The 26,821-nt window shown below is 37.9% G+C and overlaps 1 protein-coding gene across 2 annotated transcripts; it reads left to right on the forward strand.

The window, feature by feature from the left end:
• The first annotated feature begins 9,665 nt into the window (after positions 1 to 9,665).
• On the forward strand, positions 9,666 to 24,840 carry LOC126778500 (proton-coupled amino acid transporter-like protein CG1139). Of its 2 annotated transcripts, none has more exons than XM_050502116.1 (9): positions 9,666 to 9,760; positions 14,288 to 14,442; positions 19,831 to 19,975; positions 20,640 to 20,770; positions 21,471 to 21,706; positions 22,668 to 22,865; positions 23,196 to 23,301; positions 23,729 to 23,945; positions 24,464 to 24,840. In XM_050502116.1, the coding sequence occupies exons 1-9, from the start codon at positions 9,740 to 9,742 to the stop codon at positions 24,656 to 24,658; spliced, it is 1,404 nt and encodes a 467-aa protein (XP_050358073.1). In that variant the 5' UTR covers positions 9,666 to 9,739; the 3' UTR covers positions 24,659 to 24,840. The 2 variants fall into 2 exon arrangements, with proteins under 2 accessions (XP_050358073.1, XP_050358074.1); XM_050502117.1 differs by having other exon boundaries at positions 9,671 to 9,760; positions 14,297 to 14,442.
• The last annotated feature ends 1,981 nt before the right edge of the window (positions 24,841 to 26,821 follow it).

The following is a 26,821-nucleotide window of genomic DNA, read 5'->3' on the forward strand; positions in this document are numbered from 1 at the left end:
CGAGCTCATGAGAAAACGACGAGAACTACCATCGTTTTTGTCAGATAAGGCCTTAAACCGAACAATAAAAACGCTGACGCGACGCGATCTCCGACGCTCCAATACCTGTGCCATCAAGGCTGCGATTGAGCAAAATCGGGGATCGAAAGTGTTCGCTCGCAAGTTTGGGAGGCCGCGTCTGACAAAACTTAAAACTGAAAATGGTGGGGTCGTTACCTCTAGGCCTGAGATTGTCGGAGAAGTAGAGAGGTTTTATGGGCAGTTGTTCTCTTCAAGATCGGATAAACCCGTGGGAATCAGTATTGATGACCAGCGCGCCCCTCTTATGCGCCATTACTCCGAGGAGCTCCCGGTCGTTGACCAAGGAGAGATTAGGGCGGCTCTAGAACAGCTTAAAAACAACAAAGCTCCGGGAGATGACGGAATCACAACAGAGTTGCTTAAGGAAGGCGGGACTCCGGTCCTGAAAGAGCTAGCAAGCCTCTTTAATTCCGTCATCCAACATGGCAAGACCCCGGAAACGTGGAGCGGGAGTGAGGTGGTACTGTTTTTCAAGAAAGGTGATAAAACCCTCTTGAAAAACTACAGACCAATCTCCCTCCTGAGTCACGTGTATAAGCTGTTCTCAAGAGTCGTCACGAACCGTCTCGCCAGATGACTTGACGAGTTCCAGCCCCCAGAGCAAGCCGGCTTTCGTTCAGGCTACAGCACCGTGGACCACATCCATACTGTTCGGCAGATTGTGCAGAAGACCGAAGAGTACAATCAGCCGCTGTGTATGGCATTTGTGGACTACGAGAAAGGCTTCGACTCCATTGAAACCTGGGCAGTGCTCGACTCATTGCAGAGATGTCATATCGATTGGAGATATATCGAGGTACTGAGATGTCTGTACAACGCCGCTACAATGACTGTCCACATCCAGGACTGTAAGACGAAGGCGATCCAACTGCGCAGAGGGGTGAGACAGGGGGATGTAATATCCCCGAAACTGTTCACCAACGCGTTGGAAGACGTTTTCAAAACGCTGGATTGGACTAGGTATGGAGTCAATGTAAACGGCGAGTACATCTCACACCTTCGATTTGCCGACGATATCGTCATCATAGCAGAGTCGCTGGAACAACTCACCGAAATGCTGCGTAGCCTAGGCGAGTCTTCCCGGCGTGTCGGTCTCGGTATGAACTTGGACAAGACCAAGGTCATGTTCAATAGGCATGTCGTGCCGGGACCGATATACGTCGAGGGGAAACCTCTCGAAGTTGTTAGTGAATATACCTACCTAGGACAGATAATACAAGTCGGTAGGAACAACTTCGAGAAGGAAGCCGATCGAAGGATTCGCTTGGGATGGGCAGCATTTGGCAACCTTCATCAAGTCCTCAAGTCGTCTATACCGCAATGTTTGAAGACGAAAGTCTTCAACCAATGCGTCTTACCTGCCATGACATACGGTGCCGAAACGTGGACACTAACTGCGGGACTAGTCCACAAATTCAAAGTCGCTCAGCGTGCTATGGAGCGAGCTATGCTCGGAGTATCTGTGAAGGATAAGATCAGAAATGAGATTATCCGGAAAAGGACCGGAGTCACCGACATAGCTTGCAAAATTAGCAGGCTGAAGTGGCAGTGGGCTGGTCACGTATGTCGTAGGACCGATGGCCGTTGGAGCAGACGAGTCCTAGAGTGGAGACCGCGAATCGGCAAGCGCAGCGTAGGGCGCCCTCCAGCCAGGTAGACCGACGACCTTAAGAAGGTGGCGGGCACCAACTGGATGCGGAAGGCGGAGGACAGGGAGCTTTGGCGCACCTTGGGAGAGGCCTATGTTCAGCAGTGGACAACGATTGGCTGTTGATTGATGCCGTCATATTAAGATTCTGTAGAAACATAATATTATGTAAGCAAAAACTCGAAAATAACTGTATAACGCAACCGTGAAATCTTAGAAAGTATTATGCGATATTTCACGAGTGAAATACGAAGTGATTTCTTAAAGAAAAGTACTGGTGATTTTAGTTTTCAAAGATTATAATTCAACTTTATTGTGCAGTTCAATCATTGTCACATCTAACGGGAACCGGTCGCCCGATAAAAGCAGGTTAACCCGTTGGTCATATCTCTAAAATCTCTTCACTTGGATTACTGTATGAGAATGACAGAATCGAGAGTGCGCCTATAGTTGCCCACACTTAGATATGTACACTATAAATATGCCCTACACAATTGGCCACTTTCCATTGACCAGATGAGGTTGAAACATAAAACTCAATGGCGTTTACTCAGGTAACCCGCAATCATTGATCTCGTCTCAGTGAAACCTTTATTATTAACAAAGATTTTCTCTTGTTATCATTTATATTATTTCAAGCTTATAATTAACTTCCTCTCTTAGTTATCTAAGTATAGATCAAAATTTGCTATTTTTTTGGTCTGATGACAAGATTAAATAGTAGTTATACAAAGCTTTTTTTTAATGTTTCAACCCTACTTGATAGACTAATTAAAAATATGGCGATCCGTTAGTATATCAATTGTTATTAAATCATTCGCCATGAAATATAAAACATTTTTTATTTACCAAAGTAATTAAATACATGCAAATTGTGTTAATAAATGTGCGCCATACTTTTAGATGTATGTTACTTTGTAATACAAATTAATTAAGAATTGAAATCGTTTTTCTTAATAAAATAAAAAAAAACTAGTTAAATATAAAATAAATTCTTCAAAAAATGTGGGAAAACACCGGTAAAAAATATTCTCAATAACATGTTTTTATATTGTGACCATTTTAATATTATTGTGTGAAACTCTCAGACACTGTGATTTGAATTTATAATCGTTTCTTCAATTATAAAGTCTTACTAAAAAATAAATAGATATGGAATAAATGACTAAAAATATATATCAACGAATTCCACGCGTCTTGCACACATAAGGAAGATAGCGGCGGTGATACCCGATAGATTTTTAGATTAGGCGGCAATAGATTTTTCACATAGAAATAATAATAATAACAATATCCTGGGAAATTTTTTATACACGGCCATCTGATCCCAAATTAAATTAAGCTTGTACAGAGTTTGTACTATGGAAACCAGACAAGTGATATACTACATATACTATTTTTCTTTTGTAAATACATACTTATATAGATAATTAGGGCTGAACGTGCGGGACTTTGCTTCCGGTGCGGCGTCGATGGCCACAAATCGGCGGGCTGCACGGGGAAGCTGCGCTGCGCAGTGTGCGCGGACGCTGGAAAGCCCTCCGGGCACATGGAGGGGTCGAGGGAGTGCAACCCACCCATCACGAAGGGTAAAGTGGTCTTAGGCACACAGACCACCACCAATGTTGGACGGCACCAGGCCAAGGAGGAAGCTGCAATGTCGTCATGAGAGCAGAACTCAGCTTCCTTCAGACAAACCTAAACCACTGCGCCGGGGCTCAAGACCTACTGCTGCAGTCCATGGCGGAGTGGGAGATCGACCTGGCAGTGGCCTGTGAGCCCTATTACGTCCCTCTCCTACCTCATTGGGCAGGCGACTTGGACGACACCGTGGCGGTCCTCACTCGCAACGGAACAGGTCCTCCCCTCTCACTCATTAAGAGGGGCTTAGGTTACGTAGTGGCGTAGTGGGGAGAGTACATAGTTGTGGGAACGTACTTCTCCCCTAACCGCAGCTTGGTAGAGTTCGAGACATATCTCGGATCGCTCAGAGCTGCGGTGGCCAGGCAGTCGCCGAAATCTATTCTGGTTCTCGGCGACTTAAACGCGAAGTCACGCGCCTGGGGCAACCCCGCCACGAATCTGCGAGGAAGGGCTGTCCAAGTGTGGGCGCTACTCTCCGGCCTGTCCCTACTGAACATGGGGCAGGCTCACACCTGCGTGCGCCATAACAGACCCCCGTCTGTGGTGGACGTCTCCTTCGCCACCCCTGTCGTAGCACGCAGAGTGTTGGAATGGAGGGTAGAAGAAGAGGTGGAGACTCTGTCGGACCACCGTTACATCTGATTCGAGGTCTCTACCTCTCGCAGGCTGGCGGAACCCCAGAGGGTGCCGACCACTTTGCCGAGGTGGTCTCTTGGCCAGTTAGACCACGAGCTAGTCAAGGAGGCCGCCATTGTGCAACGGTGGGGTTCCGCGGGACGGAGGGAGGGTGCCAGCGTGGAAGAGCTGGCGGGCCGCAAGAGCCGTGCCCTCAAAGAGGTCTGCGATGCGGCCATGCCGAGGATCTGTCGCAGAGCCCAGCGCCGGCATGTGTACTGGTGGTCGCCCGAAATAGCCGAGCTTCGGGCAACGTGCAATCGGGCGCGGCGGGCCTACGTCCACTGTCGAAGACGCAACGGCCTCGATGTGGACCTGGAGGGACAGCTTTTGGCCGCTTTCCGCCAGCTGAAAAAGGACCTGCAGCTGGCAATAAGTCGGGCCAAAGAGAAGGCGAGGGAAGAGCTGCTGGTTAGCCTCAACCGAAACCCATGGGGGCGAGCATATAGAGGGGTTCGCGGAAAATTCCACACCCAAACTACCCCCGAAACGGAGACGCTGCCGCCGGAGCTCGTTCTGCGTCTAGTCGGGAACTCTTTCCCCACCCAGGCGAGTTTGTCCCTCCACAGATGGACCCTCGCTCTGTGATAGAAGACCTAGAGGATCCACCATTGATCACGGAGCGAGAAATGGAGATGACCCTTGGCCGCTTGAGGGCCAAAAACACGGCGCCGGGTCCGGACGATGTTTCAGGGCGTGTTCTGTGCGATGCCCTGGAATACCTAGGTACAAGTCTTCGGGAGCTGTTCAACGAATTTCAAACTAACGAACAAACAAATCAACGAACAGCGGGCAGTTTCCGAAGCCTTAGAAGCAAGGGAAGTTGGTGCTCTTGCCAAAAGAGGGGCGGGCACCAGGCTCCTCTTCGGCATACAGGCCGATAGTACTGCTGAACGAGACGGGCAAATTGTTTGAGAAGATTCTCGCAGCTCGTCTCGTTCAACACCTCGACCGGCTGGTCCGGGTCTCTCGGAGGCTCAGTTCGGGTTCAGGGCGGGCCGTTCAACGATCGGCGCCTTGAAGGCCCTGAAGACTCGGATCACGGAAGCAGTGGCCCAGGGGCAAGTGGTCCTGGCGGTGTCGTTAGACGTTGCAAACGCCTTTAACAGTCTCCCATTCGAGACGATCAGGGAGGCACTCCGATACCAAGGGGTGCCGATCTATCTGAGGAAACTGATGGAGACGTACCTCCAGAACAGGGAGGTCGTTTGGGCAAGAGGCGACGGGAAGTTGGTCCGGCGTCGGGTAGGCTGCGTCGTTCCACAGGGGTCGGTCCTCGGCCCAATTCTGTGGAACGTCGGCTTTGATTGGCTTCTGAAGGCACCCGTCCTTCCCGGTATGGGGGGTGTTCTGTTACGCAGACGACACCCTCATTACCGCGACGGGGCGGGACTTTGGGGAGGCGGCCCGCCTGGCCGAAGTTGGAACAACTTTGACCGTGGACCGAATGGAAATGCTGGGCCTGAGAGTCTCCAAATCCAAAACGGAGGCTCTCCTTTTCCACGGTCCACGGAGAGGCCCCCCTCGGGGGGCGAGTATCACCATCCACGGGACGGTGACCAAGGTGCAGGCCCAGATGAAGTATTTGGGCTTGATCCTAGACGGGCGATGGAGCTTCAGACAGCACTTCGTGCAACTCGGCCCGAAGCTCATCAACACAGCTGCCGCCTTGGGTCGCCTCCTACCCAACGTGGGAGGACCGGGATCGCTATGTCAGCGCCTCTATGCCGGCGTAGTGAGGTCGATGGCACTGTACGGTGCCCCGATATGGGTCGATGCGCTCACTGCTCACAACCGGGCCCTCCTACGGAGGCAGCAGAGGGTCATAGCGGTAAGAGCGATAAGTGTCTTGAACAGCGGCGACACTCCTCGCGGGCGATCTGCCCTGGGAACTCCAGGCGGAGGTGCTCGCAGAGGTGTACCACCTCCGGGCCGAGGCGCGAGAGCGCGGCAACCGCCCAGGGTCAGCGGATGTCGGGCGGATCAGGGATCTAGCCCAGCAAGCCCTGATAGCCCGATGGGAGGAGGATCTGGGGTCCCCCACAGCGGGCCTGGCGACAATGGAGGCGGTATGTCCCCACTTAAGTCGCTGGGTCAAAAGAAAACGAGGCACGCTCTCGTTTAGGTTGACGCAGGTACTTACCGGACACGGCTGCTTCGGTAAGTACCTGCACAAGATAGCACGGCGGAAAATGTCACCTTCCTGCCACGAGTGTGGTGCGCCAATCGACACGGCGCAACACACCCTGACGGAGTGTGCCGCGTGGGGGCCCCAGAGGCGTTCTCTGGCGGCAGTTGTCGGCGGAGACCTCTCCTTGCCGAGCATCATCAACGCGATGCTCGGAAGCGATGAGTGCTGGTCGGAAATGGTCTCCTTCTGTGAAAATGTAATGTCACAGAAGGAGGCCGCGGAGCGGGAGCGGGAAGAAGACACCGCTGCAAACCTGCTCCGCCGAAGAAGACTGGGGAGAAGAATGAGGCGCTATGCGCACCTTCTCCCTCCGCCGCAATAGGCGTCGCTGGGCTAGGGGGTTCTCAGTACCCTTGTAATCCCCCTAGAGAATGGAGGCCTGCATACGCAGGCCGCCCGTCAGAGCGACGCGGTAGTATGCGTAAGCGATCCCGTGGCGCTCCTCGTTATGACGGAAAGGGTACCGCTGGTTTTTTAATGGGTATTCCGTTGTTCGGGGCGCACTCGGCGCCTCGGACATCGGTGAGCCCCACATACCCCCCCCCCCCACTGTTCCCGTGGGGGAAACGCGTAATGGCTTTTTCCAGCGTAAAAAAAAGGACAAACAGACCTGTTCATGCACACAAATATCTGTCCTGGGCCCACCCAGGACAGATATTTGTGTTCGGTTCGATTCCCAAATCGAACCCACAACCTTCGGCGTGAAAGGCAAGCATCCACCAACCACGCCAACCGGCTCGTCAAAGTCAAGTTATATATGTATATGTAATAGGGACCAATTTATAACAGTTGCGATACGTTCCCGATCCAACTTCGACCAAGCCGCAACTGGATCGTTGCGTTAAACGGCAACGATAACCTTTTGATTCGATTGCGATAAAGTGACAATTTGTTACTAGAATGGCGGCCTGCCTGGCCCATGATACATCAAACAAGCGCTATGGAAAGACATTCGACATTTTAAAACATTGCAATATATGTACCGCTTGGAAATATTATGTCCCTTGTGCCTGTTATACTGACTAACTCACCGTACAAACCGGACCACAACAATACTAAGTATTGCTGCTTAATATTTCCTACAGCGAAAATGTCTATGAGCGATGGTGCCCATTGACCAAGAGTCCCATCAAACCGTCTGTATTCCTATTTTATAAAAAAAGAAAGTTACCTAATGCAAAGACCTTTTTAATCCGACTCTTAGATTTTAATATTAGCGCTTTCAACGAAAAAAATTAACTGTATAACTTTATATAACATTGTGCCTTTGATTGGCCTCTTGGCGCAGTTGGCAGTCTGCCTTCCCGCCCCGATTCTGGGTGTATTATGTATAAAAGTATGTATTATACATTTATTTAAAATTATATTGTATCTGTAAATAAGTTTATCAGTCGGCTGTTACCTATAACACAGACATGAAGCTGCCTTAGACGACCGTGTGTAATATACGAATACATATTATTATTACATTATATATTATATTATTTAATATAATGACGAGAAAATTTAACTCGAAGTGAAACTAACTCAGATAACGAACCCAAATCATGTATATTGTTTTTATCAAGCATGCATAATAAGTACAGTCAGCAAAATAAAATCATGACAATTTAAGATTTTACTTACGTCGTGTATAAACAAGTTTCATTCTTTCAAATATTTCTCTTATTTAGTTCAAAACTGGTTAAAACTAATAACTATGTTCTCAATAAGTCTTATCATTTACGTTAAAAACAATAATGTCATCATTATAAGTTATGAAAAAGCAGAAATTACCAGAAAGCTTCTCTTCTGGCAATTATTTTTGGTAAGTATCAATGAAATAGTATCCAAAGCCTAATGAATCAAAAAGTACATGTTATACTTATATAAATAAATATATACTATTTCGTTTACTCTTAAAACATGTTGATATTCACTTAAAGTTAGAAGTATTAGTAATACTAGATATCCCCCAAGAGTGGACGTGTTAGTATAAAAATGAAGTCATATGTCCTTCCTTGGACTTCAGATACCATGATTTGGTCAAAGTCGAATTCACCTCATGACGTACTTACGACACGTATTTACGACTTACCGAGGAGAGCAGGACCTCCAAGGCTTCAGATACCAAATATCACCACAATCCCTTCAGTAGTTTAGCCGTAAAAGAGAAATAGCAGACAGTTACTTTCCCATTTATATAGATTCTAGGAACGGGCACTGATATTATATCGTTTAAAATATAAACATCACCATCATTGTCTATTTATTTACAATTTCGTTCACATGAAAAACATTGCATAAGGAAAAAAATATTCAGAAACGCGATCTTATCGCTTATCACGAAGTTTGGTAAAAGGAGATCAAAGTAAGCAAGAGAAAACGAAACTATTGTAAATATTCATTAAAATACATACACATTATTAATGACATTCTAATATAAAGTATAAGTATTTGTCTTACAACATCATCAAATATTATAAGAGGATACTAAAGTTGCAAACAGTAAATGGTGCACTACTGTATACATCCTCTCCTTTTAAAGAAGGTTTGGAGGTGGTGATTGTGGAAGATCGGTGGTGACAAATGTCATCCAAAAGTTGCAAGTATACTCACGATGTTATCCTTTATCGTCGAATACAATATGAAATATAAACACATATTAACAGGACAGACAAATGGGCCACCTGTTGGTAAGTCACCACCGCCCATACATATGGACTGTAAGAAATATTACCTATTCCGTACATCGCCAATACACCACCAACCTTGATAACCAAGTTACATACCTTATAATTACACTGTGCTTATAATTACACTGGCCCACCATTAAAACCGGGAGACAATACTAAATAGTACTGTTTAGCAGCAGGTATGAGTGGATGTTACCCACATACTTGCACAAAAGTTTTGGTTCAAAAAAGGTTTCATTCAAAATCTACGTGTTAAAAAATTATAAAAAATATCATAAAAGTAAAATAATGTTAGATTGTATAAATTTAATTACAGAATAACATAGCTGTCAAATCAATGAATGCCGTATTCATCATCATACTCTATGTAATCCTTATTCGAGTAACATACCTTGTTAAACTATTTTTGATGTGTAAACATCTTAGCGCTTGGTATACGGTAGGGGCTAACTAAGACTTCAAGCGTCAGACGAGTAAGCGTAAGATTTCGAGCGTCAAATGACGTCAGCGTAAGATTTGTTATTTACTCATAAATTCTGATGAGTACCCTGGCATTCACACCTTTTTTTTAACATGACATTAAAGGTATGAATTGGCAAAGCTAAAAGTATTTGATGAATTTTATAATAGAAAAAAAAAAAAAAATACTACATGTACAGACATACACAAGTAGGGATGCTTAACTTTTTTTGCTGTCAACTGTACATTACAAGGACAGCGAAGGCTGCTTGAAGCATCTTTATAATTGATACAAATGTCGACTCTTCACAATTTAAGTCGTTTCACAGTGTTTGTGGATAAATCTGGTTTTTATTATCGTTAATTATGGAAATGAATTCGAATCACGTGAGTTAATTGCAGTAATATTTATTATTATTATTATATAATATATAAACGTTACTTTGTAGTGTAAGTCATATGTGAAAGCGTATTATTCTGAGATTCGATACAATTCGTTATTTCTATATAATGTAATATTCAAATTGTTCCCTTCACTGTAACTTTTGTGTAATATTACTCATAAATAATTTTATTTATAAATTAAAAACATTAACGTAGGACGTTCTTAAAGTAGTGACTAATTTTGTAAATACATTTTGCAGTAAGGGTAGCGACAGCAATGACAATCTTTTTTAAAAACCTTTTTTTCAGTTAAATATTATTCTATCGCATTATTTAATAACTTATTCGTCTATTAAACTTTGTAATTTGGTGAGAAGCTAACTCTCAAAATATAAATTAAAGAAAGTTAAAAAAAATGGCCGACTAAAATAATTACGTAAATTGCACTAAAAAGTAAAAAATAACCGAAAAAAAGTTTTTATATGTTTTACAAGATTGTCTGAAGTGCTTTCCGCGGCACGGGAGTGTACACACTTCCAACTTCCAGACCCCGGGCTGCTATTGAGAATTTTCCTGGGACCTCCGGGTCAGCGGCCTTATATCTAGCCACTAGACCACCAAGAGGCAATATGACATTATATTCCAAATAAAAATCGACTTCTACTTATGACTTTAATTTGAATAAATATAGTTATTCGAGCGTGACTTAGCAAGAAACATCCAAACATATATATTACATTTCCAAAAATAATAAATACATAAGATACATGATAAACACTCATAAGATAAAAGTCTTATCCTAACACTAAATAAATTTGCCGTAACTTAAACACGCTAGCCTTTTTTAACGTAGAAACATTACATTTATAAATTGATATTAAATAAAAACTGCCGGTCCGTATAAGAAAATACCCTGACTTGATGAAACCAGAGAAAGAAATACAACAGAGGGAGTTTGTGTGCGCTGGGAAACCTGTTTTAAAACCAGTGTATATCACTGCCCCACAAAAATGCCTTGACAATATACTAAATCTAAGAAAGGAGCACTTATGTTCAAAATTGGTCATTAAATCTTCAATATTTAGTCACTGATAATATTCCAGTAACAGGTGTAGATAAAAGCTTGTAATTACAGTTTAGGAATTTATTTCGCAAAAAAAGCATACAACTCACTTTAGAGATTCGAGAAAACAAGATTAACATACTTAAATATATATATTATACGCTTTAATATACAACACAGGGGCGGTACACAAAAATAAAGAAAAACAAATTAAACTCTTCACTTAACATAATTTTTTGTATTTGTTTCTTGTACAAATTTTATGTATCAATATTTTCAAAGGATGATACCAAGATTTGTATGACCTCTGGTCCCACCTCCAATAGCGACGTGTAATACATCGTTGGATAGGTATTTTTAAGCTGAACAAAAGTTACGATAGCGCTAATTTTCAAATCTTAGTCCGTTGAGAGTTATGTTTTACTAAACACTTAACAATAGATACAATTATTTAGCGATTGTTGTAATATTTAGCGATAGTTGTAATATTAATGAAATGGTAAATAAATTTTATAAAATTGTTCAAATGATTATTTGTAGGCACGTACCAATTAATATTCACAAACTTCGATCTTACCAATATGGTTTAGAGGTCAACTCATTTAACTACTTAAATTAAAATACAATTCCATGTAAAAGTAAGAAAGTACAACAATCGATTAGACAAATAAGTTTCAATATTTGCGTAGAGATTGTGATAAATTGACCCTAAATTGCTATGACAATTATATAAATACCATAGAAAATGAAATAGGAAAACATCCAAAATATTTCTGGACGCACTTAAAAAATATTCGAAAAAGTAGTTGCACATACCCGCCTGTTATGTTTCTAAATAATGTGAAAGCATCCGATGTCAACAATATTAGCTCTTCGCAACTAATTTTTCGTCGGTATATGAGTATAATAATATTATGTTGGATGAGACAAATATCAGTAATTTAACCAAGTGTGATAAAATCGACCATTTTATACTTAAACGCGATGCAGTTTACCAAAAGTTAAAGAGACTTGATCTATCTAAGGGACCTGGACCTGATAGTACACCACCAATATTTTTGACTAAGTGTGTAGCAGTTATATATACCCCTTACGATGATTTTTTAAAATCATTGTTAACGGGCCAATTTCCAGATGTATGGAAAGAAAGTACTAATGTACTTATTTATAAATCTGGTAAACAAAATGAAATAAAATATTATCGTTCAATATCAATAATATCCACGGTAGCTAAAGTCTTCGAATCATTAGTTTATCCCTTTCTATATATTCCCGTTAAAAAGTATCTTAGCGAAAGTATCAGCATGGGATTCATGACTGAGCGATCGACACATACTAATTTAGCTCTGCACGTCTCAAAGCTTGCAGATTTTATTATGGTGGTTATCAAGTTGACGCCATTTATACAGATTATTGCAAAGCTTTTGACAAAGTAAATAATTCTTTGCTCCTAAAGAAATTATCGGTTTACGGATTTACGGTGTAGAAATGGTGCAGTTCATATCTTGAATGCAGACACTCTAAATTAGTTATAAATGATAATAAGTCCAATAACTTCATAGCTTGAATCCCGGAGGTCACTTTTATTTCTTACTTTTTTATACAATATTTTAATAATAATATTGATATTCCCGAGTTATTGGCCACATTGACATTTAATTTACCTCGTAGCAATACAAGACGAAAAGGTAATCTTTTACACACCGGAACAAACAGGACGCAATTAGGAAAATTAATCACTTATACCCCGTTTATCAGATTTATACAATATCATTTCAAAACTAGTAGCTGATTTGGATATTTTCCATAATAGCTTGTCTCAGTTCAAACGCAACATTTTGAATTACCTAAACAGTTCCCCTCGTTGAACTATCTTGCAAACGACCCAATTTGACTTATTATTCACTAACTTATATAGACTTATGACATATTTTTTTGTTTTCCAAAATTGTTATTCGTTTTTTTTTTGTTCTCTAATTTTTTTTTCCTAAATTAATATGTAAGTTTATATAAATATCCAATTGTAAATTTAATAATTATTTCAAAATATTTTTAATAATGTTAATGTATTTGTATTTTTATGGACTTGGAATTGTTAACGATTAACTTTATTTAATGACTACGTATAATGCGATGCTTTTACGAATGATGTGATAACCTATACTTAGTAGAACATTTGTCAAAAAACCTTTTCAACCTCTATATAACTATCTATCTAATGTATCTAATGTTGGTTGTCTAAAATAAAATAAATAGATGAAAATAATGTTTTACCCCAAAACAATGCATTCTGTTAATTAATACTAATATATTTACTAAGTGGCTTTGTGCAAGCTCGTTTGGGTAGGTTCCACCCACTTATCAGAAATTCTACCGCAAAAAAGCAGCACCTATTTGTTATTTGGAGGTAGGACCAAAATTTGCATCCTCCTTTAATATATTCCGAATACACATCAAATTACATAATGTGTGTATATGTATATTTATTTTAATTTATGCTTTAATGATCCTCTAGCTCTTTCTAACATTATAAATGTGGAAGTGAAATTTGCGAAATTTTGCATTAACGTTCGGGTACAGAAAAGGACATACCCTATCTAACTCCTTCTCACACGCGGCTTAAGCCACGAAAACTGGTAGGTAATTACATCGGTAACCCCAGCAGTGCAAAATATATCGTAAGGATTTATTTTATATTCCAAAGAATTCATATTCCGAATCGGTGCTAATTTTTAATTATATTATATTTCACTCGTATATTGTAATTTTATATGTATTGATAATATAATTTATTTATTGATATATAATATGTGTATTTCATATGTACATTTATATATTAGTTTGTTTTATTTATAGATGAATGTTATTTTATTTATAATTCAGCACCATCTACCCCATATCATATGAGTTATTACTTATACCGTTGGTTGCCTGGAAGGTATCGCTATGTAGCGATAAGGTCGCCAAAATTGTATGCTACTTTTATTTAGGCTGTTCCATGTATTTTTATTCTTTTTGTGGTATACAATAATGTATGAGGTATAATGTAAATTTAGTTAAAGAAAAAAGTGCTCGTAAAGGCCTACTTGCATGTTTCATTTTGAAATAATTTAATTATTAACTGTAATTTTCTGCGCAGTTAGATTACCCTTATAAATATTTATAATCTTTTTTATCTTATTGACATAACCGAGATCTTTTATAACATCTTAAAATAAATAATCTGTTCTACTTGTAATCATTAAATACATAATATAGAGATAAAATAAATGTATCATTCATCTGTTGTATGATTTTTTTTCAAAGGTATGTTAATAAGCTGAGACGGAATTATTATTATTATTCATAGTAGCTGTGACTGGCCATGACAAAATGTTTTGTAATAAAAATATGATATAACATAAAAAAAGTTAGGTGAAGCTTATTTTATTTTTATCTTCTTCAATTACAGTATTTGTTTTTTATAGGTATCTCAGACGCAAACTCGAATAGAATTTGACCCAGCATCCAAACCACCTCCACAACCTCCCCCAGATGAAGGAACGAGGCGAAGATTCGTACTCCATTCAGATAAAGATCCTTACGATTTTGTTGCACACAGACAGATCGCGAAACCAACCAAGTTAGTATAACATTGACACAGTTTTGATCAATTGAAGAATTAACATGTTGCCGGTTGGCGTGGTTGGTAGATACTTGCCTTTCACGCCGAAGGTTGTGAGTTCGATTCCCACCCAGGACAGACATTTGTGTGCATGAACATGTCTGTTTATCCTGAGTCTGGGTGTAATTATCTATATAAGTATGTATTTACAAAAGAAAAAGTAGTATATGTAGTATATCAAGTGTCTGGTTCCATAGTACAAGCTCTGCTTAGCTTGAGATCAGATGGCCATGTGTGAATAATGTCCCAGGATATTATGTACATATGAACAGAAAATTCATATTATATAACATAGTCATCATATTATATTCTACCACCGACAAGCAATACCTAGTATTGTTGTTATTGTTGTAGCAGTTCTGTTCCATTTCCAAAGGTAAGTACAGTACAGTAACAACATGTTAATGTCCCACTGCTGAGCTAAGGCCTCCTCTCCCTTTTGTGGAGAAGGTTTGTGCTTTTATTCCATTACGCTGCTATAATGCGGGTTGGTAGAATTTCAATGAAATTAGACACATGCAGGATTCACGCGTCCTAACCACTAGGACATCTCGACCATCCAAAGGTAAGTGAATAATTGTAACTACAGGCACAAGGGACATAACATCTTAGTTCCCGAGGTTGGCGCATTAATGATGTAAGAGATGGTTAATATTTTTTACAGTGCCAATGTCAATGAAAACTATCATAAATTGTTTCCTATTTTGTTACTTAACGACGTTAGTAGTGACCGTATTAGTATTAGATCCTTACATATGAAATTAGCGTTTTGTCGTACTGACCACTTTGATTTGAAATATCTCCTCTTTGGTTAAGAATTCCAAATTTAAATTTATAAATTTATTTAGCTGGTACATTTGAGTTTTGAAAACATTTGTTTTTTCCTCATTATTTTTGTCTTTGGCGTCGCTTATTACCGCACAACGGAAAACATGAAATATTGGTATATTTACGAGTACGAGTTCTACCGTGGCACCAATGCTGCAGAAACAGCTCGAAGGATTAATGATGTGTACGGTGCTGGTGTCGGAAAAGAAAGCACGGTACGTTTTTGGTTTCAACATTTTCGTTCTGGAAATTTCGACCTTCAGAACCAACCCCGTGGACGGCCGCAGACCAAAGTGGAAAATGAAGAATTAAAGGCTATTGTGGAAGCGTATCCATCACAAAGTACTTCAGAGATAGCTACAGGCTTCGGGGTAAGAGATAAAACTGTATTAATCCACTTGAAGCAAATCGGAAAAGTAAAAAAACTTGAACACCTCATGAATTGAGTGAATCGAACTTGTAAACACGCGTCGACTGCTGTGTTGCTCAACCGACACAATAATGAAGGAATTTTAAAACGAATCATTACTTGTGATGAAAAGTGGATACTGTACGATAATCGGAAGTGCTCGTCGCAGTGGCTGAACCCTGGAGACCCAGCCAAATCCTGCCCTAAACGAAAATTGACTCAGAAAAATTTACTTGTGAGTGTTTGGTGGACTAGCGCCGGTGTCGTTCACTACAACTTTCTAAAATCTGGCCAAACGATTACGGCAGATATCTATTGTCAGCAATTGCTAAACAACCGAGATTGGTCAATCGCTCTAGGCCACTGCTGCTTCACGACAACGCAAGACCACACACTGCACAACAAACAACCACTAAATTAGATGAGCTACAATCGGAATGTCTGCGATATGCACCGTATTCCTCGGACCTTGCTCTAACAGATTACCATTTTTTTCGGAATTTGGACAACTTGTTACAAGGAAAAAATTCAACTCCGATGCGACAGTCCAAACCGCCTTCAAAGAGTTGATTCATTCTCGCCCCCATGGTTTTTTTAGTAAAGGGATCAATGAACTACCCATGAGATGGCAAAAGTGCATAGATAACAACGGTGCATACTTTGATTAATTAAATATATTTTACAAAAAAAATGACTTTATATTCCTCCCGTACAAAACGCCAATTTCATATGTAAGGACCTAATACAAATATGGTCACTATTAACGTTGTTAAGTAACAAAGTAGGAAACTATTTATGATAATAGGATAGTAGGATAATACAAATAAATCAAGTTGAAGTGTCTGTCTGTGATTACAACGAGTAATCTACCAAAACTATCTTTTATTTTTAATTCAGCCAACTACTTTTACTTAATAATATTTTAATATTTATATCAATAATTCGAATACGCATTATTTACTTACGTTAAAATGTCAGATTTTTAAGTCGTCATAAACTGATTCTACTGTGGCTAAACCGAACATTTTTTTCAGTAATATATTATTATCAAAATATCCTCTTTGAATCGCAAATTTTATACTTATATAAAACATAGTATTTGCTTAAATCTCTATTTTTATATAGCACGTTTAAAGTCATGACTATTATATGTTAAGTATTTATTTTATCTGCTCTATAGAAGTACATGTTATTTTCATAAAACGAGTTATCTTTAAGTATCAGTCATTACTTTTTAAATAATTTAATGCATTTCATGCCTCACAATATCGCTATGGTGTCCTCGTGACATTACAATGTCACTAAAACGAGGCCGTTAAATTGCAAGAAATGAAGTCGATTAACAAAATACCCTTTAACTATATCACTAGTTAATTGTAATATCACTTTGACAATATACCTGCGATATATCTATGAATTTAGTGAGCGAATTAATCCTCTCGTATTCGCTGTTATTTGTAAAATTTCAAAATGTTTATTACTTTTAAATATTAAATGAACAATTACTTTTTATATTTTGACTACTACGGAAACGACTATAAAGATTTAGGCTCAAATTTTGTATTTATGTTTTACTGTTTATATGTGTATTTCTTATGGTTGAAATTTCTTCCAGCACTAATGTCGTTGGGCAATGATTAACACTTACAATGTGACGCATTTGCTCATCCAACATATTTAATTAAAAAAACCCACACAAAAAGCCCGGACAATGTAAGGACTGTTATCTTAGATCTTAATTTTCAGCGTTTAAATATTGAAGAATCGATTAGGCACTTATATTATTGAGTGTTGATATAAACAAATGCAAAACATCTGATAAGTGCTGCTAGATAAATTACTCATGTTACAAAGTTATAAGCAATTTATGAAATCGATCCAAGTAAACAATAACGGCCTTACTTGTAAACATTATTTAGCGTTGCTAAACATTGATTTCTCTCTTTCTATTATATTTTAACAATAATAATATCCTGGTACATTATTCACACACGGCCAGTTGATCCCAAACTAAGCAGAGCTTGTACTATGGAAACCAAACAACTGATTTACCACATATACTACAATTATCACAAAAATGTCTGTCCTGGGTGGGAATCGAACCCACAATCTTCGGCGTGAAAGGCAAGTATCTACGAACCACACCAACCGGCCCAATTATTAAAATCGGCCAATGTTATCGTTCATATGACATTCGAAAGAAGAAGACACACTATTCTTTAACGAATCGCCCCCTAAATAACATTTATAGATAAAGCCATAAATATACATGACATTGACACACATTGAGTTCATTTCATTTCACGCTGTTAAATACAAATGTACGAAATTGTAAGTCAACTTACTGGTGACCCAAACTCGAGTTAACCTGTACAGGCAGCGTTGATTAGTAGATAAGTTGTTATATATATTATATACTAGCTAATTATCCCGGCTTCACAAGGGTAGATAATGAGAAATATGTAGTTTGGATAGGATTTGCGTAAAATCTGTTCTTAGCGAGTGTCTGGGTCGGGAAGGAGTAACTGTAACAAATTTCAAATCAATTGGGCGGATTGCTTAGGAGATTTCGTGATAAGTGGTATTTCGCTTATATATATGGATATAAATATATAAAGTATGTATATATAGGAATATTATCTGATTAATCTGAAACTGTCCTAATTCAAACCTTATAAAAGTTACAGCCTCTTCATTCTACGGTCAAACAGAGGACAGGACGAGATGGCAACAGTGTTAGCAGTTGTAATGTACTTGTTAATTATTTAGAAAAAGTCACACACAAAGCACAGTCGCACAGGGCGGACCGGAGACCATATCCCGGTGGCCATGATCTGTTTATGATGTCTAATATGAATACTGATCGAAGACAACGCGCCACCGTCATGCCAGCATCGCGTCTCCGTCTTGTCCCGTTCTCTGTCTGACCAGGGCTTGAGATTGTTTTAAACTTGTTTCACCAAAATGCTGCTCTAATATGAATTGGTGAATACAGATATTTTCAATTAATAATTAACACAGGTATGCGCTCTCACGGAGAAAAAGTCAACATTTTCCCCTCTTCCCTCCCTCTGTGGTACTCCGCTGGTGATGCAAAGCAAAATCGCCATTCTGGGGATTGACGTTCGCTGCGACCTTAGTCCAAGGGATTACATCGAGGCTGTTATAAAAACAGCTTCACGGAAACTCGGAGTTCTGAACAAGGTGCGGCGCTTTTTCACGCCACAACAACTGTGCCTGCTGTACAAAACACAGGTACGGTCTTGCGTGGAATATTGCTCGCACCTTTGGGATGGCTCCGCTAAGTACCTACTTGAGGCCTTGGACCGCTTGCAGCGACGTGCCGTACGCATTATTGGCGACGTAAAGGTCACAAACACCCTTGAACCTTTACAATTGCGTCGTGAGATAGCAGCACTGAGCGCTTTCTATCGACTGTATCACGGCGAGTGCTCTGAGGAATTATTCTCTCTAATTCCTGCTTCCCCCTTCCTTCTTAAGTCCACGCGAGCTGGTTCTCGATGTCACCGCCTAACTGTGACATCAATTCCATCGCGAACAAAGAAATTTGGCAACTCCTTTCTATGTCGCACTTCCAAAACAAGGAATTCCTTACCAGCTCTTACAACCCGGGTTCCTTCAAACGAGGCGTGAAGAGGCATCTTGCGGGCCGGCAAGGCGAAGGCGGCTAGTGCAGAACGTTTTTCCCGTCTGTACTGGCCGTCGTCGCGTTTGGACTCTACTACCACTTACCATCAGGTGGAGAAGAGTCATTTGCCCTCCCGGCGAATATAAAAAAAAAAAAAAAAATTCCGACCAAGAGATAAATTATAAACATAATTTTATCATATGGAAAACCAAATAGTTCTCGTGTTGAATACACTTGTTTTTAATCAGATAAAGCTTTTAGAAATATACCAAGACCCATGTATCTCATTACGTAGGATTGTTACTCATTTAAACGCTAAACCCTTGTCATGTCCGTCCTCTGAAATAATCGGAGGCTGTAACCTGTCAAGTAAATCAACCTCAACGGAAACCATCTCAGTACAGAAATTGATTTAAATTTCAATGATATAAAATTAAGATGATGTTATTTTCTATTTCAGTACACTAGAGTCAACTGGACATTTAATAAAAGGGTGCCTAGGGGGTGGCATACTTGGCATACATGAGGCGTACATGAAGTGCGGCATTTGGACTTCATTATTTATTACTATTATATTTGGTGTCTACATCGCGTACTGCGTAAATGTAAGTAACTTCGGTTTAGGTTTTAGGTTCTCTGGAATGGACCGCTTTAAAATGCAAAAGCAAATGTCGATGAATAAAGTTACCACTTACCACATGACCCTCACGCCTACTTTCTTTTTTAAAATAACTGAATTGAAGTTCTCCTCACCGAATTACGGCTATGTTGACCGCTTATTAATTTAACTGAGAATTGAAAGAAAATTGCACGATTTCGTCTCATCGTATGATATTCAATAACCGCTGACTATCGTGATCTGGGATTTTAATGCGGGATCCTCGAGATGTACAGCCTTATTCGCGAGCCATAAGTCAAGCACTTAAGCACTCCGAGGCGTAATAAATTGTCAGCATGTGCTTATCTATTTATGTTATATTATTTTTAAAGGTAAAATTTCTTTAATATTATTCTTATGTTATTACTTACACGAGTATAATTATATTATGTATTTTAAAACATTTTAATAGCATAGCTTAATATTTGTTTTGTTTCTTTTTCACTGTTTCTGTCCTTATCATAATATAAATACGAGCGTTAATCGCATATTTGCTTAAAAGCTGTCCATAAGACCCATCACGGCATGCGGCGTTTTAATAAAACGACTTCCCAAAACGATTAGCACTACTGTCATGAGATAATCTTCTATAACCAATATTTGTTTTCTAGTTACTGGTTAAGTCAGCTCAGACTTTATACAAAAGGCTACATCTACCGGAAATGTCATACCCAGATCTCGCAGAAGCTTCGTTAGAAGTTGGACCCTTTCCTAGTCTGAGAAAGTATAGCAAATGGTTCAGGTAAATCGTGTGTTAATAAATTTAATTGAATAACCTATTTATATTAATAGATGAAAACTTTTTTGTAATGCCTAACTGCAAAAACCACTGCATATAAATGATGGGGAAATCTCCGTTGGTATTATTGTTACCTTGGGTGGATTCCACCGTTAATAAAATTTTGTTTTGAAAATTTTTACTATTGTACGAGTCGTGTTTGTAGGGAGCGTATTTATAATAGATAACTTATATGCTAAGCTTGTTATTGTTGTAAGTTGGAAAGACTTAACGTGTATTCCTCGTAATTAGTGTTGCAAGTATTATAAATTAAACAATAGAACTTATACTAAAAGATTCAGCGTTGCTTAGAGATTTATCAAATTAATGTACCTATATCTTAATACTATATTCGTCATTTATTAATTTTTTATAACATATTTAAAGATTACAATTCTTATGTATTATTTTAATACAAATAAATATAATATTAAGTATTACATCGTTGTAACTAGTTACCGCCCTATTTATGAGGTACCCTACATATTTTTATGTACGCCAACAAACGTGTAAAACGATCAATCAAGTAAATCGGCTGACTCAAATAAACAAACTAATTTACTTCTTCTTTATCGGATTCATTCTTTTTTATGTATTAAAATTGAATTATAATTTTGGCTTCATTCTTTAGTCAAATGATTCATTTATTTCTTTGTTCAAACAGATACTCAGTTGATTTAGCCATATGCATCGATCTCTTCGGCGCTTGCTGCGTCTATCAGATAATAATAGCAAAGACTATCAAAGAAGTCGTGGAAAGTACGACAGATGTGACCGCTGGTGACCAGAACACATTGAGGCTCTACATTCTGACTCTTCTCATTCCTGTTCTACTTCTCTGTATGATAACAACGCTGAAGTATTTAGCGCCCTTCTCGCTCTTGGCGGATGTGTTTATAGGTAAATTTCAAGTAATACATTTAATATTCATGTTATATTCAATCATATTACATGTATATTAATTAAGTAGATTGTAATTGTTGTTAATAATCTGTGAACATTATTGGCTTTCTGCAGAAAAACTATTGTATTGAAACTTTCTCTAAAGCAGAGCATGCTCTTTCACAGAATCACAGAATCTAAGATGTTATATCTCTTCTATCCTTACACTCTTTCACGTTTCAAACGGGACCACAGCAATATTAATTCACTAAGGTAGTAAGGTTTTTGTGTAGTCACGTCTCGGTATGTACCATCCGCTAAACAGCAACACTTAGTATTGTTGCGTTATTTATTTAGATCTCCAACAGTTGTACATTCAAAACAGGCTTTAAATTAACTTAAAACCAACTATGCACAACCGATTACAGGAGAACACACTATTCCCAAACACAATTTCAAAAAGTATACAACTGAAACAAAAAAAAAAAACAGAAATAAGAAATATTTAAACAAAAAAAAAAACAAAAACGAAAGCTAGTAACTAATTAAATTTCTAATAATATAACAAATTAACAGTTTATACTAAAAGAAAAATCACATTTTTTCATGAGCGATGAGAGCCCGCCACAACCAATGTCCAGTGTTATTTCCGGTTTAAAGAGTGAATGATGTAGTACATGGGCGGTGGTACCCACTTACCACAAGCCCTGTTTGCCCGTCCACATAACTATAACATTAAAAAAATATATTATGAATTATTACGTGGTGGACCTGCTCCATGCCCTATCAACGCCTATATTCCATGTAATAGGATAATAATCTCTGTATTTACTTTTAGTTACCAACAGGTTACAAGGGTTTGCAATAGTTGTATGTTCTGAGTACGCTTTATGGTTAAACAACTGAATGGATTTATATCACAAATCACCAAAAGTTACTGAGCTGTACTGAAAATTTAATTCCATCATTAATTTTCCAGTGGCATGTGTCGTGGCAACCGTGGTTTACGGCTACCAAAACGCACCCCCCTTGTCATCTGTACCAGCGTGGAAGGACGCGATTGGATTCTTTGAGTTCTGCGGCATCGTTATCTTTAGTATGGAGGGCGTTGGTGTTTCTTTGCCAATTGAGAATAACATGAAGGACCCTACCAAGTTTCCTTTAATATTGTGTTCAGGTATGTCTTTATCAAGTTAGTCATTTAATAAGTAAATATAAAACTAAAAGCTAAAATACAGGAACGTATGTCGCCCATAGTTTTCGACAACATAATAAAAGCGAATATTTCTTATTCCGAGAAGTTCTATGTGTCATCAAGTTGCTACTTAAACTTTCTCCAAAGAAGTGTTACATCAAGCGAAAGTTACCAGAGATACTAATTGATATCACAGCATAATATCAGGCTTGACTGGTCCATCTTATAATACCAATTTTCTATGACCACCTTCATTTTAACTTTAAATGACTTCGGCTGTTTTCACTCTACCTATTCTTTATGTTTTTGCAGGAATGACCATCGTTGTTTCTTTTCTAATATTGGTAGGATTTTTTGGGTACTGGGGTTTTGGAGAAAATACGATATCACCAGTAACTTTAAACTTTCCCAATACAGTGTAAGTTTTTATTTTTAATAACGCTATCCTAAACATAGTGAGAAAACCCTCTACTGACTAATATCTGTTATATCGAATTATGAGTGTAGTACTAAAGAGTGCACCAATGTCTGATGAAACACTTTTGTTAGCCTCCTCTCGAGAATAGCCGCAATGGCTGATATTGGTCTGGTGATTATCATATATTTTTTTACATAACATGGCATCTTATTGGATAATTTTAAATATTATTTCCTGTTCCTATGAAGAGTTACCAATTTTGTTTGCATACTGCTTTTAGTGCTAAGCGACGATGCTGGATTTTGTGATTACATTCCAATTTCCACGTCCTGCCAAATGAGAACGCAGCGAAAAGTTTTGCCACATAAATAAAACTATTTATTCAATAAAACTTACACACACATCTACATGAATTAATATCCCTCAGATTTCCGACTATCCTCAAATGTTTGATGGGCGTGATGATTTTCATAACATTCGCTCTAAACTTCTGGGCACCTTTCAACCTGGTCTGGTTCTACATGTCCAAGAGACACGATCCAAGCAAACACTGGTTTTGGGAGAGGATTTACAGAGCCACATTCGTTGTGGTTATAACAGCGATTGCAATTGCCTTCCCTAACATTGGAAATCTAATGGGTTTGGTAAGTTTTCTATACTATTAAATGTATTAATTATTATTATTAGGAATATGTCAAGTCATAATATCAAATCTTATTGTCTTAGAACCGTACAAGGCTTCATGTAAGTTCATGTGAGTTAGGTCTATGCTGGGTACTTCTGCCTAACTGATACGTATATAGTGAATTGATAGATAAATAAGTCTGAAGACATATATTTATAATAATACATGAATAAATCGTCATATTACAGTATCGATTTAAATGTAAAACTACCGAGAATTGTCAAAAAACTCAGTGGTTAATCTTTTCCATACTTTTAATTAGTCATTAAAATACTAGCAATACTACTAAGCAAATACTAACTCCACCCTATTTTTATCATTAATAAATTTAGTATATTTTTATCACAAAATCACAGCTCTGCATATTTTTATCACAAAATCACAGCTCTGCATATTTTTATCACAAAATCACAGCTCTGCATATTTTTATCACAAAACCACAGATAAAATACATTTTAACAGATTGTATTGTTTCAGTTGGGGGCATTTTGTTTATCAAATATGGGATTTATATTCCCAGCGCTGATAGACCTGCTAGTTATTTGGGAGAATCCTGGCCTGGGTAAATGGAAATGGCGTCTATGGATCAATATATTTGTAATATTGATGGGAATATTATTATTTATCGCTGGCACATATTCTAATGTTAAAGGTTTAATAGTCAATTTGTAAATACAATTTTATATATTTAAATGTATTTTTCTTATGTGAAACTAACTAAAGGTACCTAGGTAAGAAACCTAGTTATCATACAACTTTGGCGGCCTCATCGGTACATAGCGATCTCTTCCAGACAACCAAGAAATTTAGATAAATACGTACAAAAACTATTTAAATAAATGCATGTTTCTTGATTTCATTTACTTTCAATATTAAAAAAAAAAACTTAATTTTATTACTACTAATTAATATTGAAAATATTTACTTTGTAAATTATAATATATATAATAATTTTTTTAAATATAATAAGCATCTAGTTGTTACGCGTTACAAGTGTTCAATAAATAATATAATAATAAATAATATAATATATATATCACTAGAACTAGAATAATATATATATTATATTATTTATTCAATATATATATATTATTGGTATTCAATTCATATATATATATATATATGAATTGAATACCAGTCGAAGAATGAAACTCATAATTAAATAATATAACTCATACAAATAAATAATTTATTTCAAAACAAACGTTGATTATCTCTCATGGTTTATGACAAATAGAACTCTATTACAATACAATTAAATCACTATTTACATTGATCATACACAATTATATCAAGGCATATTACGTTCTCGCTTTAACGTAACCGCCAGTGCTTTTGTCTCTTTCACACGCACAGAGGACGCAAGTCTAAGCAAAACGTTTTGAAACGTTTCAATAGAACAAAAGTAAGCACTGGGGTCGTTTGTCTCGATTACATATAGAAATAATATGGTTGTTGAGGTCATTTGAAAAATAGGAATATTTCTGTCTCGCTTCAGCCACGAGCGTATATAATTACATAAGAAAGGCGAATTAAGATGGCAAGGCGAGCATTTTTTCTTCTATTTGTTAACCGATTTTCTTTTTTTTTTTTTGTATTGTAACTATTGACGAGATTTAATATTATTAATAAAAAACAAGAAATAAAAGTAGAAAAATAATTATTATGATCGAATTACGACCCCCGTGGTCGTAATTCGATCATAATAATACAATTCCCAACACTACAATTATTGTAGTAGAAGATAAAATAACTGTAATTAAGTAAAATGTGGATCATTTGAATTGTAACAAATAACGTTTCCAACGTCAAAAGAACTAAATTAAATCGTCGAAACAAAAGCATAAGACTTTTCGACTTTCAATATAAGTTCAATAACGTTTTTAACATTTAAAACAATCAACGATTTCAAGTTCCTATTTTAAAAATGCGCCAGTTAACGTTACATATAGCAACGTTGCACTCATGTTTGATCTCCAAAAATCGTTAACAAAAAATCTTAATTGTATCACATTCACACACATGACATGAAAACCAATTTTATTAACGGCATAAAATATTTTATCATCCACACAATTAGATACAAGTACATTGGCTAGAGTCTATTGAACTTCAATTAAGCTGCATCTTTAACCTAAAGGTATGTATGACAAGAGCTCCAGGTGCTTGAGCCCCGAAAACAGCGATAACAAGCGCCGTTTGGTTGGCTTTATAAATGGATCCAAAATCTCACATAAGACAGCCCAGCTGTATAAGGACATTATCTGTCAATATCTTAAGTTTCATTAACAAAGAAAAAAAATGTGTTATAGAATTTATATTGAGAGCACAATCTCACGATATTTCTAAAGATATCCATTCACGAGCTTGTCTAGGAGAAAATCTACAAACAAATTGTTCAGTTGCGATTCGAATGTAGCCAGGTGGACCGACGACCTTAAGAAGATGGCGGGCACCAACTGGATGCGGAAGGCGGAGGACAGGGAGCTTTGGCGCACCTTGGGAGAGGCCTATGTTCAGCAGTGTATCTTAACCGTTACAAATTAGTAGAATTGTACATATAGCCGACATATATTGGAATAATGAAATATTTTCCATATATTAAACTCAATACCCAAACATACATTTCCTTAATCATTCCATTAGTATAAAAACTTATCCAATGATATAGATTACAATCGTTCTAAATTCTAATTTTATCACTAGAACTAGAATAAATAATTAAAAATTTAAAAAATAATTAGGACACTACGTAACAATGTTACATATTTAAATTACATATTAAAAAAAAAAATTTAACAAAATTTCAATTTAATTTTATTTTATTTTAAATAA

The sequence above is a fragment of the Nymphalis io genome, chromosome 26 (genome assembly GCF_905147045.1).
Source record: "Nymphalis io chromosome 26, ilAglIoxx1.1, whole genome shotgun sequence".
Lineage (NCBI taxonomy): Eukaryota > Metazoa > Arthropoda > Insecta > Lepidoptera > Nymphalidae > Nymphalis > Nymphalis io.